Raw genomic sequence first — 16,221 nt, 5'->3', positions numbered from 1 at the left:
ATATTTTATAGTTTTTCTATTTTATTTTATTGACTTATTTGCATATATGGTATATACTTTATACATATATACACAAGAGCATTCTCATATATCGTTATCTCCAAATTAAAGAGAAAAAAACCGGAAGCCCCACCTCCAGTTCGTCTGCAGCCAACTACTGATGAAAGCTTGTTTGTTTTGCTTAATTAAGGGGAAAGTATAGCAATGGGAGACGGTTTAGCAAGAATATTTACGAAGCAAGCATTTGATCCTGAAGCTTGTGAGTAAATCTATTCTCAATATTCAAATAAGAACTGATCAAGTATTACGATCAACCTTCAACAACAACTACTAAAAAAAAAAGTTGAATTGTAATAAATTAATAGCAATTTCATTAATCTGGCTGAAGAATAAAATATATTGTTTATTTATTATTATTAGAAAGATGTCAATTAATTCTTTGTCTCAAAGAAAGCATTTTAATACTGTTTAGTGCTTTTTTTTAGCTGTGCATTATGTTTGCCAGATGCTGACTTTGTTACCAAGCCTATAGATTGTTTACCTAGCTAGGATCCATGGAGGACCCTAATTTTTTTTTAATTTTTTCAACTGTTTGTTGCGACAGATTACTCAAATTAGGTTTGGGAATTTCTGAAACAATATTTCAGCGATACAAGCATTTTAACTATCAAATATTTTGATTATTCCAACATAGTTACCCAATAAAATTCATATTTTCTGCTTCATAAGTGTCTACATTTTTACATATAAAATTTTAGCAAAACAGTGTGTTCATTTTTACATCTGATTACACACAGTATAATACTCCTGTACAACCAGTTATGTCATTTCACTGAAATAAATGATACAGATTTATGTGTTTCCATTGCTGTAGTCAGGCCCATTCTTAGTCCCCATGGGGCCCGAGGCATAGCGCATGTGCGGGGCCCCTACGCCACAATCGCCACTGTTTTAATCAAAAGTGTGGGGCCGTTGATGACTATCAAAATCACGAGGCCCTAGCATGGAGTCCTAGGCAAATGCATCGTCTGCCTGCCCCTAAGCACGGCCCTAGCTACAGTCCTTAGCACATTCCACAGTTGGGCTGATCTTCCAATGTGTCTCACAGACAAAATGTTTGCATTTTATTTTATGTTTGTTTAAAACAACTTTTTATAAAGTCTAATTGTTTAACAGTCATCTTAAGTTGATGTGAGACACATACAAAAATCAAGAGTAAATTAGTTGTTATAGTTATGGCAGGATCACTAAAAGTCACCTTCTGGTGTCCTCTGAGACCCCCCTTCCCTCGGTATGCTAAGGGTTAACAGTGCATCACAAAGTATGTTTACATACTGATCTATACAAAATGCTTTTGAAACTGAAGAAAATAAGATTCATCAAAATGGAAATCTATACTAGTAATGCATATTGTACTGATCTGGCTTTCAATTTCACAAGTATGTGTACTAAGATATGTACTGTGCAGGATATCAGCTAAATTTTCTTTCTGCAAATTTCTGCCTGTCTGCCAGACGAAATTGCATGCTTTGTTTAGTTTAGTTAAAATAATTAACTGATTTTCTTCATAAGCATCAGAAGTATCCAGAACACAAAATAAGGCATCATACATATGAGTGCATGCTGACATGCACAAGCACATACCTCCAATATCATCAACTTGACAACCTGGCAATTAATTTTAATAAGTTTGGTGATGTATACAAATGATGCTAAGAGACAATTTCATTACCTTTCATCAGTTAGACAAATTAATATTATTCTAAACATGTACATTTGATACCCTTATATGCTGATAATATAAAAATATTGCACTGTAATAAAAGGAAGGTTTTGCAGATAATAACAAAATTATGTCAAAGACTCTATATGTGTTAATAGTATGCTATATTTCCTGTTGATTTATTTTGTTTCAGTCATTGACAAGCAAGCAGCTGATGGTGAGGATGCACTTCTTGGATTGCGTCAAAAGATCCATGCTCTTAATGAGGACACAGCACAAGCTCTCAAAAAAAATGTGTACAAGAATTATTCTCAGTTCATTGAGACTGCAAGAGAGATCTCCAGTAAGGGTTTAACATTTATATATATGTATTTATATATATTTTTGGCAAAGGGTTGGGCTAGGGAGAATTTAATCTTAATTTTATGTGTGCATGCATTAAAACATGTTGGTGCACATCTATGTTTGCTTGTGGAACTAGGGGGAGAATAAACTTGACAATAGTTAAGTTTCTGACAAGTGCTAATGGAAATGGCAAAATGTTTTAAAGGCAGAAAAATAAACTTAAACTGAATTCCTTTATATTATATATAAAGCTTATTAAAATCTAGCAGCTTTGTATTTGTGAACATCTGATTGCTTTAAAATTGACAGTTTTGGAGGGAGAAATGTACCAGCTTAGCCACTTGCTTATGGAGCAAAAAGGACTGATGTCATCAATGATGGAGATGCCCCTTGTCAGTGACAAAGGTAACCACTCATTTTGTATTTTTTAAGGAAGTTTTTTCATTATTATTATTACAGTACAATCACTTAAATACAAGTGAACAATTTACTTAACTTCAACTCTCCCACACTTACTCTCACTTTTTCTCTTTCTCCTGCACCCTCACATTTTCCTCACTCACACACAGGCATGCAGACAAACTTCCACTTTCACTCCTGCCCCTCATGTATTAACGTGGGGACAACATATAAGAAAACAATCATTATATACAGGAATTTGTCATGTTCATCTTGCCTGGCATTTTTAAATAGCTATTATAACTATGGTATTAGGAAGTTTTATTAAGAGTGCATTAAATCATACTCAAAGGGATGAAATAGGTGTCATTTGGTTTGTAATTGTTCTCTTGTACTTCCAGTATAAAATATTGGCCATACAATGTGGTTATTAAATAGTATATCTGTATAATATAATATATTACTCAGTAGTACATACATAGTAGCATAAATAGTAGGCCTACTGGCTGTAGGAGTATAAATATGTCTCATTCTTATTAAGTGTGCATTTGTTTCATTCAACTGACTAGTTACAGCAGTGCTAGAGGGGCCAAAAGAAGAGAAAAAAGAGGAAAGTCCAGAAGAGGAAACTAGAAGAAATCTGGCATTTCTGCTTGAGAAAGTAGAAGGCTGTTCTGTAAGTGTGTCAGTAGACATTTTAACATTCTGTCACCCTATTCTTCATTTCTCTCCCTTTCTGTCTGCCTGTTATTTCTTTGAGGTTTTCTTAAATGTAAATAATCAGGGCTGTTGGGAAATTTTCCAAATGCAGTGTAACATGCTCCACAGACAAAATACAGACAACATAAGGTATTTCAATGATATAGATAATGAGTGAATATCAGATGAAATATGTCATTGTGGCAGAGCGTGACAGAAGTGCCAGGAAGACAGTTAGTCCATGATGCTGATTTGGTGGAGATGGATCCAGAAACATTTGTGCAGATGCAACGAGTGCATGCTTTTCTTCTCAGCGACAGCCTCATGATGGCTACTTGGGTCCCAACAAGGTATGTTGTATCCATTCCACTGAAAAAAAAAACCAAACATATTGTTTCAATGTCGGTTTCATTGTTTTTGTGCTCTTCTTTCTTTCTGTCTTTTTCGTTTGTTTCTGTTGTATAACACCCCATATTGTCTTTGTATGATCGTGTTTGTGCCTGTCTGCATTCATTTACTTGCTGATTGGACTTTTGTTTGTAATAAACTTGTCACCATCAATGAATGGCATAGATAATCTAAGTCCTTGAGCCTCACAAGTCTGTATGGTTAATTGTTTGATGAAATTTCAGATTATGAGTGACTTGCCAGGTTATAAGGCATATATTGTTGAAGGTGTATGCTTGTGTCATTATGCATGCACTTACATTTCTGATTTTTTAACTTGCCTTAGTTTGGTTGTTTTTCTACTTTTTCAGACGTGGTCCTATGAAATACCGATTCCAAGGCCTTTATGAGCTAGACAGTCTGGCTGTTGTCAATGTTCGTGATGCTGGACCAGTTAAAAATGCCTTCAAGATTCTAATGTTTCCAGAAACTAGAATGTACCAGGCTGACAGCGCTAAAACAAAAGTAAGTTTAGTAATTCCATTGTACTGGGAAGAAGGATACAATTGTTCTTTGTGTGTGGATGCACGTGTGCATGGTGAGGGGAGGGAGTTGTCTTGATTAGGTCTGAAATGCATCATTAATAATATTTGCAGCGTCAGTTGTTGGACATTTTAGAGGATACCAAAAAGAAAAAGGCCATGAAGGACAAGCAGAAGAAGGAGACTTCCTCTCGACTCTCTGATCAGTTCAGTTCATCACCTGTTGGTTCTCCACAAGGAGATGCCTTTCAACAGCTAGATGGTAAACTGTATATTCAGGGACGTCTTCCTATCATAATTCTCCATTATGATATAAACTCCTGATGAATTATGTTTTCTCTTTTTTTTTCATTCATTCCTTCTCTCCTTTATTGTACAGGTTATGTAGGTTTATTTTTCAGTTTTTAACAACTACCTTTTAATCACATTGCCTTTATGGTAATTCTTTATTTTGATAGTTTATTTCCTTCAATCAGTTTGGTCATCATACCATTAGAAGAAGCAAGAGATTAATGTTTTTAAAAAATGTTACAAGTGATTGCCTCCTACTGTGTATTACAGAGCAATGAAGCACTAAGACTTCACTTTACTTGCCCTTAATCTGACATTTACAGAGAAGGCTCAAGACAGCAAGGAAGAGCAGCCTGTTACAATGGATACAGACTTCCTTCAAGCTGACTGGCTTCAAGAGCTCCCTGAAGACCTGGACATGCTAATTGCACAGAGGAACTTTGAAGGAGCAGTGGATCTTGTAGAGAAAGGTAACAGATTATGAAGAAGAAGAAAACAGGGCATTGATGATGCCAAAAATAACATATTCTTGACAAGTTTTACCCAACAGGACTACTCTGCTCACACATGACTAGTTGCCAAGATGGAGAAAACCATTGTTGCTTTTTTTTAAAAAAAGGTTTTAATCTGCAATTAGATAACATAGATGTTGATGGGGAAACAACTCCTATAAAATGAATCAGGAAATATTTGTTGGCTGAAGTTTTTTTTATCCGTTGCTTCGTCAGTTACTGATTTCATTGTAGATTTTCACATTAATCCAAGAAAATCAAATGTAAATAAGTATTATTTGAATTTAATGTATATTTTAAAATGTTTATATTTATAGATTGGTCAATGATATGAGAAGAAATTTTTCATTTTGTGCAGTATGACCTATTTTTTCCCCAGATTCTTCCTTGCTTTTAAAATGGTAAAGGGAGCCCCTCACCTAGCTTTTCATTATTGGGAAGTGAGGTATTAGACTGTTGAAAGATGTGAGCAGGCAGAAGCAAAATCTAAAACATATGAAACATTTAGCAGACTAAATGATTATATCGTTAGGTGTAAAGAGTATACTGAATGCAGCTGGTTAATTTGGTCACTTGATTTCTGGTCATTTACTAAGAGAATTCCTTTTTGGTCTAGCTGTCAAGAAGAGACATCCTCATAAGATGATGCTTCATGCATACCCAATTTTAGTATTCTCTACCATCTTCAGCTTCAGTTGTAGTGATTTCCCTCATTTCCATTCACTTTTAAAATGGTTTTATTACTGTCCTTAAAAGAAATATAATATATTCATAGTTAAAACTACTGCAGAAATACTTTTCGATAAAGCTGTGTAGGGTATGTGGAGGTTTTTTTTTCAGTAAAAAAATAACATGTTTTAGCCTATAGGTAGGGCCATTGGTTTCTTTCTACTTGGATTGTTAAAATGCATTTTAAATAACATATGTTTAGCATATTTAATAAGAAAAGTGATGACTTCTTTCTTTCAGTAAAAGAATTTCTTACAGAATGCCCACAAGGTCCAGCATTGAAGGAATTCAAGTAAGAATAATAATGTACCCTAAACTATGAAGTGACATGCCTGAAAAGAGAAAATGTTAATGTTACAGAATTGTTAGAGCAATGCAATAGTGAAAGTGATTAAGAAATTTAGACCTTGTCAGGTGTTAGATGGTACAGTCAATTTACTGAACATTTTTTTATAAAGATCTGGAGTGGACATCCCAGAAAGGAAAAGTAACCACCAAGTAAAATGTAGTGGCTCATGTGACAAATCACATGACATACCACATCAAGGGAATTAATGGTGTTTTTGGATTTGCAGGGCAAGAATTGAGCATCGCGTAAAACAGCTAACTGTAGGGCTGATGACAGAACTGCAGGTGTCACCAGAACGGTCATTGCGTGGGGGCCCCAGAGCTGCTAGGCGAGCAGTTACTCAGCTTATTCGCCTTGGGAAATCAGCTCAGGTTGGACTTTTTGCGCTTCATCATTAATGTCTTGTGTCTGTAATTTCTTGTATATGTTACTCTTGTTTATGACATTACACCAATATCATAAAGGCACCAGTGTGTATTTTATTGTGTTAATTTGAGAGAGATATAAAAACGAGAATGTATGCGCATGCATGTGTACTTTAAGTTTAGTCTTAAAGTTTATATGTATGTATGCTTGATATTTCTCATATGTATTTGCAGGCTTGTGAACTGTTTTTAAAAAACAGAAGTGCCATTATTAGGTACAACATTCGGCAGCTGAAATTTGAAGGAGCCACAACACTGTACATACGCTGTCTTTGTACAGTCTTTTTCAGCAGTCTTTCAGACACAGCAAAGGAATTTCTTAAGGCATTTCCAGACCACTATGGATGTTTTTCAGGTATTGTACGTAAGCTGTAACTGCAGCACATACAATAACTTTACCTTGCCTTCAAACAAAAATAAAGCAGGTACCAGGTACGGAGGGAGGCATTCAGGTACAGTGGTATCCCTAAAACCAGTATTGCTGCTACTGTTGTTTCTTGTCATAAGCAAGTGATGCGAGACAGTGGTTGGTACCGCTGCAATTCTCTGTTGTCTGAAGTGATGTAAGACAGTCTGTAGTGTTTCCAGATGCATGTAGTGTTATTGGTGTAGTTAAAAGCTCTAAATATGACCACAGTTCACATTAATTTAGAAAGTTTTCTTTTTAATGTAAGACATTTATGAGGAAATTAAGTGCTTTTTGTGTAGCAAATCTCATGGAAGAGAGAAAAAAAAAAAGAAAATGCATGGGATGTGACAAGGATGTATTTTGAAACAGTCCTGTCTTTTTATTCCTGTAATCTTGGCTTGTGGTGGACATTTTTATTTTTAAATCTTGGTCTACTCAATATTCAGAAACATCCACATCTAAACTATCGTACAATATATTGTTGCATTCAAAATACCAAAGGCTTTGTGTTTACATTTATAAATCTAAAAACTATATGCACTTTTGCAGCATTTGTGATCTGGTCCAAGCAGGAACTGAACAGTTTTGTCAGTATCTTTCAAAGACAGGTGTTTGAGAGCAAAGCCAGTTTGACAACTATAGCAGATTGTGTGCAGTTGGCCAAGAAGAACTGTGCTGAGGTTAGAATTAGTTAGAAGTGATTAGAAACAGTAATGTTAAAATCTTTTGGAAAGACCACAATAGGTAGAATGGAATTAGAGATTAGGAGATGCTCCAGATTTAAATGATTTTGAGATTTTTGCCACCTGACTTGAAGCTACACCTACAATTCATTTTCAAATGGCTGTGAGCTTCTTTTAACCTAAATGGTGTTTTCATATATATATATCTAAATCTGGTCACAAGATTCTATTTCACAAACATTCTGGTTCATATATTTACTTGCTGCAGCACAAACCAATTCTGTAATAACCATTTGATTATAACCTGAATAATGTACCATATTCTCAGAAGAATCCCCTTGATTCATGCAGCTCAGCAGCATAGGAGTGGACTTAGAATTTTGTTTGGAAGGAATGATGGATTTACCGGTGCAACAAGTTGTTGAAGAGACCAGAGATCAAATGGTAGAGGGTATTCGTTATCGTTCTCAGGTATGTGCAACCTATCAATAGTGTGTTTCCTATAATAAAAAAAGACTTAATTTTGGGACTGCACTCTCAGCATAACAACATAGATGTTATAATCGTTTTTTGACATGAACATGGAAGAATAAATTTTCAGTATGAAAAAGCATCAGAATAATGAAAAGTTTTCTAGTCTCAGTCTGTTTTGAACACTTTCAGAAGAAATCCACATTTAGTAATAAAGATAGATATTAGATAATAGCAATTTCCTGACAATATCTTGCAGTTACAGAACTATCTTATTTAGGTTGAGCATTTGAACAGAAAATCCTTAAAAAAAGAATTTGATATAATTTTCTCAACCTGGTACATATCTGTATACTGGTACTGGCAGATAAAGCAGAGTATTATATGGCAGTTACAGAAATACAGTGAGTGTATAAACATTGAGGGGATGGGGGTGTTTTTTATTTCCTATATATTTTTCTTGATTGTATTTTGAGGAAAACATGAGAAAGAGAGGATGCATTCATATTATTCCTATTTGTTAATGTACTGGACTAGTGGAAAGGCTGATGAGGACTATGTGTTTATATCATTTGTGTGAATACACCTTCTGCGTGATCAGTAATACTGTTTTAAGTCATCACCCATTGAAAAAAAAATTTTTCATTGATGATAAACCAAAAGCAGTTGTACATTGTGTGTTAGAGGACTGGTATCTGAGACCAGAGGTTCACACACTTGCTGACGATATCCTCCCAAAAATCCGCCGGCTTCAGGATATGTGTAGTCTTCAACACATAATTATATTTTCCTTTACCACTCGGAGACATAAAGGGATTGTCAGCTAGTATGCATACCACAATACACCTTGCAGGTTCATGCTCTAATCACTTGTCAGTCCGCCTCCTCTTACACCATTGTATGTATGAAAGAAGCATCGTGACAGATTAGCTTGAGGAGTGCCTGTTTGTAGCTTTCAGGCTGAAAGTTTTTCATCTACTGTTATTTATTCTGAAAGTTGCTTTGTAGGAGAGTCGACATATCTGTTTGGTTATCTTTTTCAGGATGAACAGTGGCGACCTACCAACCTGCAGAACAAGAAAGAGTGTGAGAAATTTGTAGAAGATATGAAGGGATCAGGTTTCGACATCAAATCATATATTTTTGGTGAGCACGCAGGCCTCATAGGGTTTTTTTGGGTTTTTTATTTTAATCATATTGGCCTTGGTTTAGCATTCAACAATTGAGCAAGCTACACTACTGTAAAAGTGCATTTCTTCTTGCATGCTATCATGTCAAAGAGAATAAGTGCAAAGAAGATTAAAGATGGAAAAAATGACAGAAAATGTAAACACAGTTTACAAAAAGAATCCTGAGCATTTTAATTAATTTGATAGCAGTTCATTTTGTGTTACTATACCCACCACTATGGCAGCCCAAAAACAAGTACAATTGTGCTGAAACTGATGGGAGTAAAATTAAAAAAAAAAAGTTTTTACTTAAGGTCTCAGTCACCTGTATGTATTGTATACAATTTAGTAGATTGTGTTTAGTTTGGTTCTCTCAACTATGTCTCCATTAGATGATTTTTCCCCCTTATCTTTATAAACCTTGTTCTATTATCAGCTGTAATTGGTGTTGCTATGTAGACTACTTTTTCATTTTATATTGTATAGATGACTGCTTTGCACATATCACCCAGACAACAGTGCAGTTTGCAAAGTCTTTGGCAACATTAGCAAATGATCTTTTGCGCCTGTATACTGTTGAACTGGAAGGGTTGATTGCCGCAGCCCTGACCACTATTCTTACGGCTCAGCTGACACAGTTTCAGACAGCTCTCAAGGCTGATAAGTTCAAAGAGGAGGTGAGCTAATTTTTTTACTATATATTTTACAGTTAACCACATGACAATAGAGTCACCTTCTGTATCTTATTTTTATCATCAACTTGTAGTGAATAGTTTCTGGCTTGGAACTCCTATTCAAAACTCCCTTTGGTCTGCCATGCTTTGTTTATTATTTTCTTTTTTACATTCCTTTCTGTTTTTTAATAAGGAAAAGCAAAAGGTCAAGAATTTTTCATATGCTCAACTCTAAAACAGATCTAATTTACTTATTTTGCTTGTATTTTACCTGTAAAACGAGTGCCAAGTTCTTTTCCCTATGTCTGCAGCGAAACACTATTTTGAAGAATGTGCAGTTTGTTGGAGATAAGGTGATTGGTCATATCATTACACTTTACCTGGGGAAAGAACTCAGTGCACCCAAGCAAGTGCTAGATCTTCAAAGCACTTACAAACAAATCAAGTAAGGAGATGACAATCTATTTTAGTACCTGTGAACTGAATAGGCGTCTGGAAAAATTCTTTGACGGAACTATCAATTCTCCATGTTTTGCTGCCATGAAGAATGTGAACAGTTGCTTTAAAAAGCTACTGATGTTTTGGTCTTGCAGAACTAAAGTTTACGTGAATGTTTACGAAGTTATGTCCATCAACAGTTATGCATATATCTGTCAGCAAGTGCATATGTGTGTGAGAGAGTGTGTGCTGTCAGTGTGCATGAGAGAGCAACTCACACTATATTATTATTTGTTAGTCTTTGCATACAGCTGTGAAATGTAATAAGTGATAAAATTGTTAGTACAGATAAAACACCAGAATTTCTATGGTAAAATTTAATTACAAAGACACAATATGCAAGAAATGATTAGTCATAACATACAATCATGAATGATTGGATCTGTGTGTGTGTGCACGCATCTATGGGTCACTGTGCATATCTGCACATTTATATGTGCATGTGGGGGAAAATATTAAAGTAGTTTGTAATAAATGTTCTAAGCCCTGATCTCTTTTGAGAAATAGGTAATATACTCTATCTGCATAAAAAGTCAAGTGCACTCATAATTTCTGCTTTATTTGTGCATTTATGCTTGCATGCACATACACATATGCACACTTGCTATTAATGGAAATAGTGCTTTATGTCGCAGTGATAAAAACTAATTGTTGTTAAGACATATTTGTATGGATGCTGCTTGTGTAAGTTTGAGCAAGCGCATTTCTCAAGGTCAAGGTTGAAGTCCAGTTCTCTTCATCACATCCTTGACCCTTGGTATAAGTGTTTCTTGGAATCGGGTCACTGACATCTCTGTTATTGGAGGATCCTTGCATCCTTTGAACTCTTTAGGACACTTCCTGTAATGATGGATGAAAGCGAGGCTTGCGTTGATCCAGGATCTGAAAATAATAAAGTCTTTTAACAGCCTCTAAATGACTTTTGTTTCCTGCATAAGTTTTTGCAACTAGCCTATTTGGTCCGATAGTCAAGTCGTCTAAGCTACCGCCATTTTTTCCCTCAGATTGTTTGGTTTTTATTGTTGTTTTTTTTTTGTGTAGACTTTTATTAACTCACTATATATGTTTGTCTGTCTGGGAATTTTGTAATCAATTTTCACCCACTTCCCATTATCTTAGAGATATGAAATTTTCACCAGTTACTCATTTCCGGTGACAATACAATATTAAATTATTTCCAGCAGTTCACAATTAGTAAAATATTTAAACAAATTTTTTATTTGTAGGCCAAATTGACGGAAATAGGTAACTGCTGCTCTAGGGCTAATAAACTATAAGCTATCTCCCCAAAGTCGGCCTATTAGAAGGGAATAAATTCACAAAGTAAAACGAAAAAAAGTGATGACAACAAAAAGAGTAAAACGTTTAAAATGAAGTAAGTAAAAATATATTTTTAGAAACACGCTTTTATTTGAAATGCAGTAAAATGGGTAAAATAATTTAATTGTTCATTTAGATCTTGGAATTTTCTGTAATCTTTAATGCAGATGCAAGTTGTGCAAGCCTGAGCCTTAAAAGTTATCAACATCTTTAAAAGTGGTAGAGGTATTCAACCACCACTCGGTTACACAATCACTAAATAATAATGATAATAATAGATCCCTTTCTCCCCTCGACAAGTGAAGATCTATCACTGCAGGATGGGCAGAGGGAGGTTCAGCATTAACTCTGGGCGAGGGTCCCAGCCTGCCAAGGGTTTTGATTTTTTTTCTGGATTGATTGTATATTGCATCATTGTCACAGATATTCATAACTTGAACGCACATACAGCTGGGAGCCATGAAGTCTGGCCTTAATACGACCATTGCTGCTGACATGGCGTTAAACAACAACAACAACAACCACTTAACTCCACGAATATAACTCACACGTGAAATCCAGGTGCGGTTGTTACATAATGTGTTCTGATGTTGGTCACGTGTGCAGGCTTGTAGATGTACTTGTGCCTGTTGGTCGTCGGCTCGGTACAGTTGATATAGCGCAACACGTGAAGTGGGGCTTGCGGATTGGTTGGTTCCCAGTCTTCAATGAAAAACTTCTGCCAGAACTGCAAAGCGGCGCATCTCTCATCTTTTGCAAACTGCATCTGCAGCGGTAAGGAAGGAGGGCATTAATATTAATTACTCCTATGGCCTCCCGGATCATTCTCGCACAAACACTGATTGTACGGACATGTATATATAGGTTTCGCGCTGGCTGGTAGATAAAGTAGGAGCAATCAATCCTGTAAGTAGCCAAATACATAAAGACAGAACTATTGAAACAATCCAAGTGGTCATGTCCACAAACTTCTCCGAAATATAGCTACATCTGTGCTACTTTTTGTCATGGATGCGTAGTATTTGTTAATAGACACCTGCACAAACCTTTACAAATGCTTTTAAGGAAACATTCTCCACCGGTAGAATGACTTCGTCAAGGTCAATGCTGATGATGTAATCATATCCAGCCAATCGCAGACGGCACTCCATGATTGACAGGACGCTGTCGGACCCCATCTGGAAGCCAAACGTCCTTTCGTTGTCCACCATAGTTCGTCCCCATGGAAACCCTATAGCGGATCACAACTATTACTGTGTATGTACGATCATTATAAGTACCGTGTACACTAGAAGAATGAATGGGTTTTAATCAAAAGAAGATTTAAGTCAAGGCGGTTCCTCACGCCAGAAATTCCAAGCACTAATTTCTAAACTGATTAACTTTTTTTAAGATCCAACTTGCAGTTCTAACTGACCCACTGGTAACTTGATGACGTCTGAGATCATAGCCCATGACCTTTTAGCACTATGATCAAATCTACCAACGATTACAGTGGCTTCTGCGAAAAAAGCGTATCTCACCTGGAAGCTTGAGGGGCAGAAAGATCAGAAATCCGGAGTCTTGATAATGTCGAGTCACGTTATACACTTCTTCTGTGTTGCCGAGGTCGAAGAGCTGGATCTTGTCGACGCCCATCAATCGCTGCAATTCGAACCACTCCACCAGCCTGTTCGCCTTGAGTTCGTGTCCGAAAGCCATTTTAGCGCACAGAGCTATACCTCCGGGAACTACTTCTGGCTTTTCCACCGGAAGGTACATTCTGGAGTGGTTTGGGCAACTGCCAAGAACTGGTATCAGAGTCACTCGAGCCTTGTCAAGTTCCGAAATCTCAAACGGAACCGTGCATTGGTACATAGTAAAGAAAACAACCTGTTTAGTCTTTCGTGGCTTGTTTGGGTCAGCCTTGAGATGTAGAAGATAAACGTTTGCATCGGCAACGACAGTTTGATTGTCACCCACCATCATGCAGCAAGCCAAGGGCGGGACGAGCTTGTCCACAAAGGTCACGAGACGCACGTGCGAGCCTGTAGGTGGTGTGTCCTGCACAGCCGTCAGGGCGGAGTACAGGTAAACTCTTTTCGTGGGACGTAGGTCAAAAGGTTCTTGAGTGGTCCAGTCAGGGAACACCTCCACCTGCCAACGTGGAATGTGACCTTGACATTCAAGAAAACACCTTGGTACCCATGAAATTTACCAATTAAAAAATCTTAAAATAGAATATAAATAATTGGTAAATCAAAATTATAACTAAAGAAGCAAAATATTGCTGGTTTTATGCTGAGTTTTATTGAACGACTGAATGCTCAGTTGCTGACAACAACTTACAATCGGCGTTACGGCACATGGTCAATGTTCAGCTTTTGATACATGTCCTAACTACAACAGCAAAACAAGGTCTCATTAAGTCGGCTTGTGACAGGTATATATGTACCACGACAACAAAAGGACTAGCTTGTACCTCTGCCTCTCTTCTGATCCTAACATTGTTACCATTTTGCAACTTTTTCTGCTGCTACTGCAACTAATAATTCGTCAAAACATAAAAACGATGAATATAAACTTTTAAATTGTCAGTTCAAGAATTATGACCAAAATATTAGTTTGCTTGATATTTATTTTTATTATCCACTTTTGGCGATTTTTTTAAAACCAAATTAACCGAACAAATACTGGAACAAAGCTGAAAATGCTTACCACCAGCAAGCCGTCCGATACATTGTAGACACTCTGTCTGGAAAGGTTCATCGTGTCTAACTCATTCTTTGCTTCGTGGCTCTAAAGAGATCATAAAACAGAAAAGAAAAACATCGCATGATCACAGCATTCATTAGGACTATTGTATCTGGATCATGTTTTTTTTAACTTTAGAGTTGTCAAAACAAGCGTTATGACAAAAATTTTTCTTGACTTTTATTTTGATTATCTACAATGGGAGAGATTTTTCTTATCAAATTAATTGGAGTTAAACTATAGCTGGGCTTACCACCAGCAAGTCGTCTGATGCATTGTAGACACTCTGTTTGAAGAAATTCTCCCATGTCGTGTCTGTTGCATTCTTTGTTTTGTGGTTCTAAAATAGAAGTTAAACAGTGGAACTGTCGTTGTCACGATCTAAACTTCTAGGTGGGGAAAGATATTCATTAAAACTTCAAGAGCATAGCTCCAGCAAGGGTATGAGCATCTATCAAAGTAAATACATACCATCTTTAAACTACTGTACATACAATCCAGTAATGAACAATGGAGAGAGAGAGAGAGAATAAAACAAGACAGTAGACTTTTTAGTTACCTGTTGTAAGAAGTGTCTCAAGAAGGCTACATCACTGAAGTAAACATACGAGACAAATATTTGAACAGCTCCAGCAACAGCCAAAAGAATCAGAAACAGGCGAGCACGCTTGTATTCCATTGCCCGAAGACCAACTTTTCCAAACAAATGACAACAGAAAAAAGTTCGCTTCAGCAGCAGTTTGTTTCAAGACCAGCCATTCTAAGGCGTACATAGGAAGACAGCCAATACACCTGGCAGGTGTGCTGCAACTCGCTCGTCAATGGTATTGGCACCTGTCAAAATATTACAAGAGATTTACTGAAAAAGCGAAAAGGAGCAGGAAGGAAAAAGCTACAACTACAATTATTACCTGCCCTGTGCGTGTCTGCATGCTGACACATGTGCACTGAATGATCGTTCACATTACCACTCTTTCTAGAAAACACGAAAGAATCAAGGGTCTCAAGAATAGAAAACTACTCCAGAACATCAAAGATCAGTTTTCCAGTGGATAATAATAGCTCTACAATGAGGTATAACACACTCAGTAGAACAGACTATGTGGGGGAGGGGACCGGAATTAGAGACAGAAAAAAAGCAAAGATCGATCCGAAATCGAAAACTGCTGGCATCTGTTCTTCACACTATTACAACCACATGATACATATATAAGTTACCACTAGTTGTCCAAGTCGGATCGTATTGCTCACAACTGGTCACGATGACACACGTACACAAAACTCATTCACCATCAGCTAGGGTGAGGACACGTATTCTGCTAGACCGGTGACAAAATAATATAGCCTGGTCATGTCTCCCTGTAGGTAGTACTCTCTGTACGTTCACTTTTACCTGCCACTTTTACTTTCTGCCAGAACAGTTTATGTTTACCATCTGACCTTGGTCTCAACGATCTCGATATTTTTCTTCCCAGATGGTGTCTCATCGACCCAACATCAAGTCAGGTGACAAGGACACACCGGTGTTTTATTGTCCTATTCTCAACAGGGCAAAGCAAAACAAGCAAACGGCCGGTGATGTCTGCAGAAAATACGTTACAGCAGAAAATACTTTGTGGTACCTGCTATGGTCGCAGGAAATGTTAAAAATGTTCCACCTAACATGACATCATCGACTACCCACTTAAGCCACTATCTCTATCCCCTTTTCCATCTCAGAAACTTGTGTTTCTTAAGGAAAACACCTCCGGAATAAGAAATTTAATTTTTCCTTCAGAAAACAAGAAATTAGATCCATAATTCTACTTTTTTCCAACGGAAATGAAACGTTCATCCTTTGTGACACAGCGTTTTCTTGTTTCA

At 36.7% G+C, this 16,221-nt stretch overlaps 2 protein-coding genes across 5 annotated transcripts; one reads left to right on the top strand and one right to left on the bottom strand.

Moving 5' to 3' along the window:
* Positions 1–101: 101 nt before the first annotated feature.
* LOC112557029 (exocyst complex component 8-like) lies at positions 102–10,847 on the top strand. 2 transcript variants are annotated; one of them, XM_025226593.1, is made up of 16 exons: positions 102–259; positions 1,917–2,066; positions 2,378–2,473; positions 3,043–3,143; positions 3,374–3,516; positions 3,925–4,078; positions 4,210–4,357; positions 4,710–4,856; positions 5,868–5,919; positions 6,203–6,347; positions 6,576–6,756; positions 7,360–7,490; positions 7,845–7,964; positions 9,008–9,110; positions 9,620–9,810; positions 10,119–10,847. In XM_025226593.1, exons 1-16 carry the CDS (start codon positions 205–207, stop codon positions 10,254–10,256), a joined length of 2,055 nt encoding a protein of 684 aa, XP_025082378.1. In that variant the 5' UTR covers positions 102–204; the 3' UTR covers positions 10,257–10,847. The 2 variants fall into 2 exon arrangements, with proteins under 2 accessions (XP_025082378.1, XP_025082377.1); XM_025226592.1 differs by having other exon boundaries at positions 3,037–3,143.
* Positions 10,848–10,990: 143 nt separating this feature from the next.
* LOC112557031 lies at positions 10,991–15,813 on the bottom strand. Of its 3 annotated transcripts, none has more exons than XM_025226595.1 (8): positions 15,577–15,813; positions 14,918–15,192; positions 14,612–14,698; positions 14,323–14,403; positions 13,149–13,761; positions 12,672–12,856; positions 12,174–12,391; positions 10,991–11,187 (listed from the first exon to the last, which is right to left on the bottom strand). In XM_025226595.1, the coding sequence occupies exons 2-8, from the start codon at positions 15,035–15,037 to the stop codon at positions 11,019–11,021; spliced, it is 1,473 nt and encodes a 490-aa protein (XP_025082380.1). In that variant the 5' UTR covers positions 15,038–15,192; positions 15,577–15,813; the 3' UTR covers positions 10,991–11,018. The 3 variants fall into 3 exon arrangements, with proteins under 3 accessions (XP_025082380.1, XP_025082382.1, XP_025082381.1); XM_025226597.1 differs by having other exon boundaries at positions 15,634–15,813; XM_025226596.1 differs by having other exon boundaries at positions 15,649–15,813.
* Between the last annotated feature and the right edge of the window lie 408 nt (positions 15,814–16,221).

This window comes from Pomacea canaliculata, linkage group LG2 (genome assembly GCF_003073045.1).
Source record: "Pomacea canaliculata isolate SZHN2017 linkage group LG2, ASM307304v1, whole genome shotgun sequence".
Lineage (NCBI taxonomy): Eukaryota > Metazoa > Mollusca > Gastropoda > Architaenioglossa > Ampullariidae > Pomacea > Pomacea canaliculata.
Note: the sequence above shows the minus strand (reverse complement) of the source record. Positions and strands in the feature narration are given on the sequence as shown.

Bases quoted from the DNA above. Each gene is read 5' to 3' on its own strand.
- LOC112557029 (XM_025226592.1), top strand. From the start codon at position 205: ATGGGAGACGGTTTAGCAAGAATATTTACGAAGCAAGCATTTGATCCT. The intron at 260-1,916 runs GTGAGTAAATCT...ATTTTGTTTCAG, and splicing joins AGCATTTGATCCTGAAGCTT to TCATTGACAAGCAAGCAGCT. The intron at 4,079-4,209 runs GTAAGTTTAGTA...TAATATTTGCAG, and splicing joins CTGACAGCGCTAAAACAAAA to CGTCAGTTGTTGGACATTTT.
- LOC112557031 (XM_025226595.1), bottom strand. From the start codon at position 15,037: ATGGAATACAAGCGTGCTCGCCTGTTTCTGATTCTTTTGGCTGTTGCT. The intron at 14,699-14,917 runs GTAACTAAAAAG...CTTCTATTTTAG, and splicing joins TGAGACACTTCTTACAACAG to AACCACAAAACAAAGAATGC. The intron at 13,762-14,322 runs GTAAGCATTTTC...CCACGTTGGCAG, and splicing joins TATCGGACGGCTTGCTGGTG to GTGGAGGTGTTCCCTGACTG.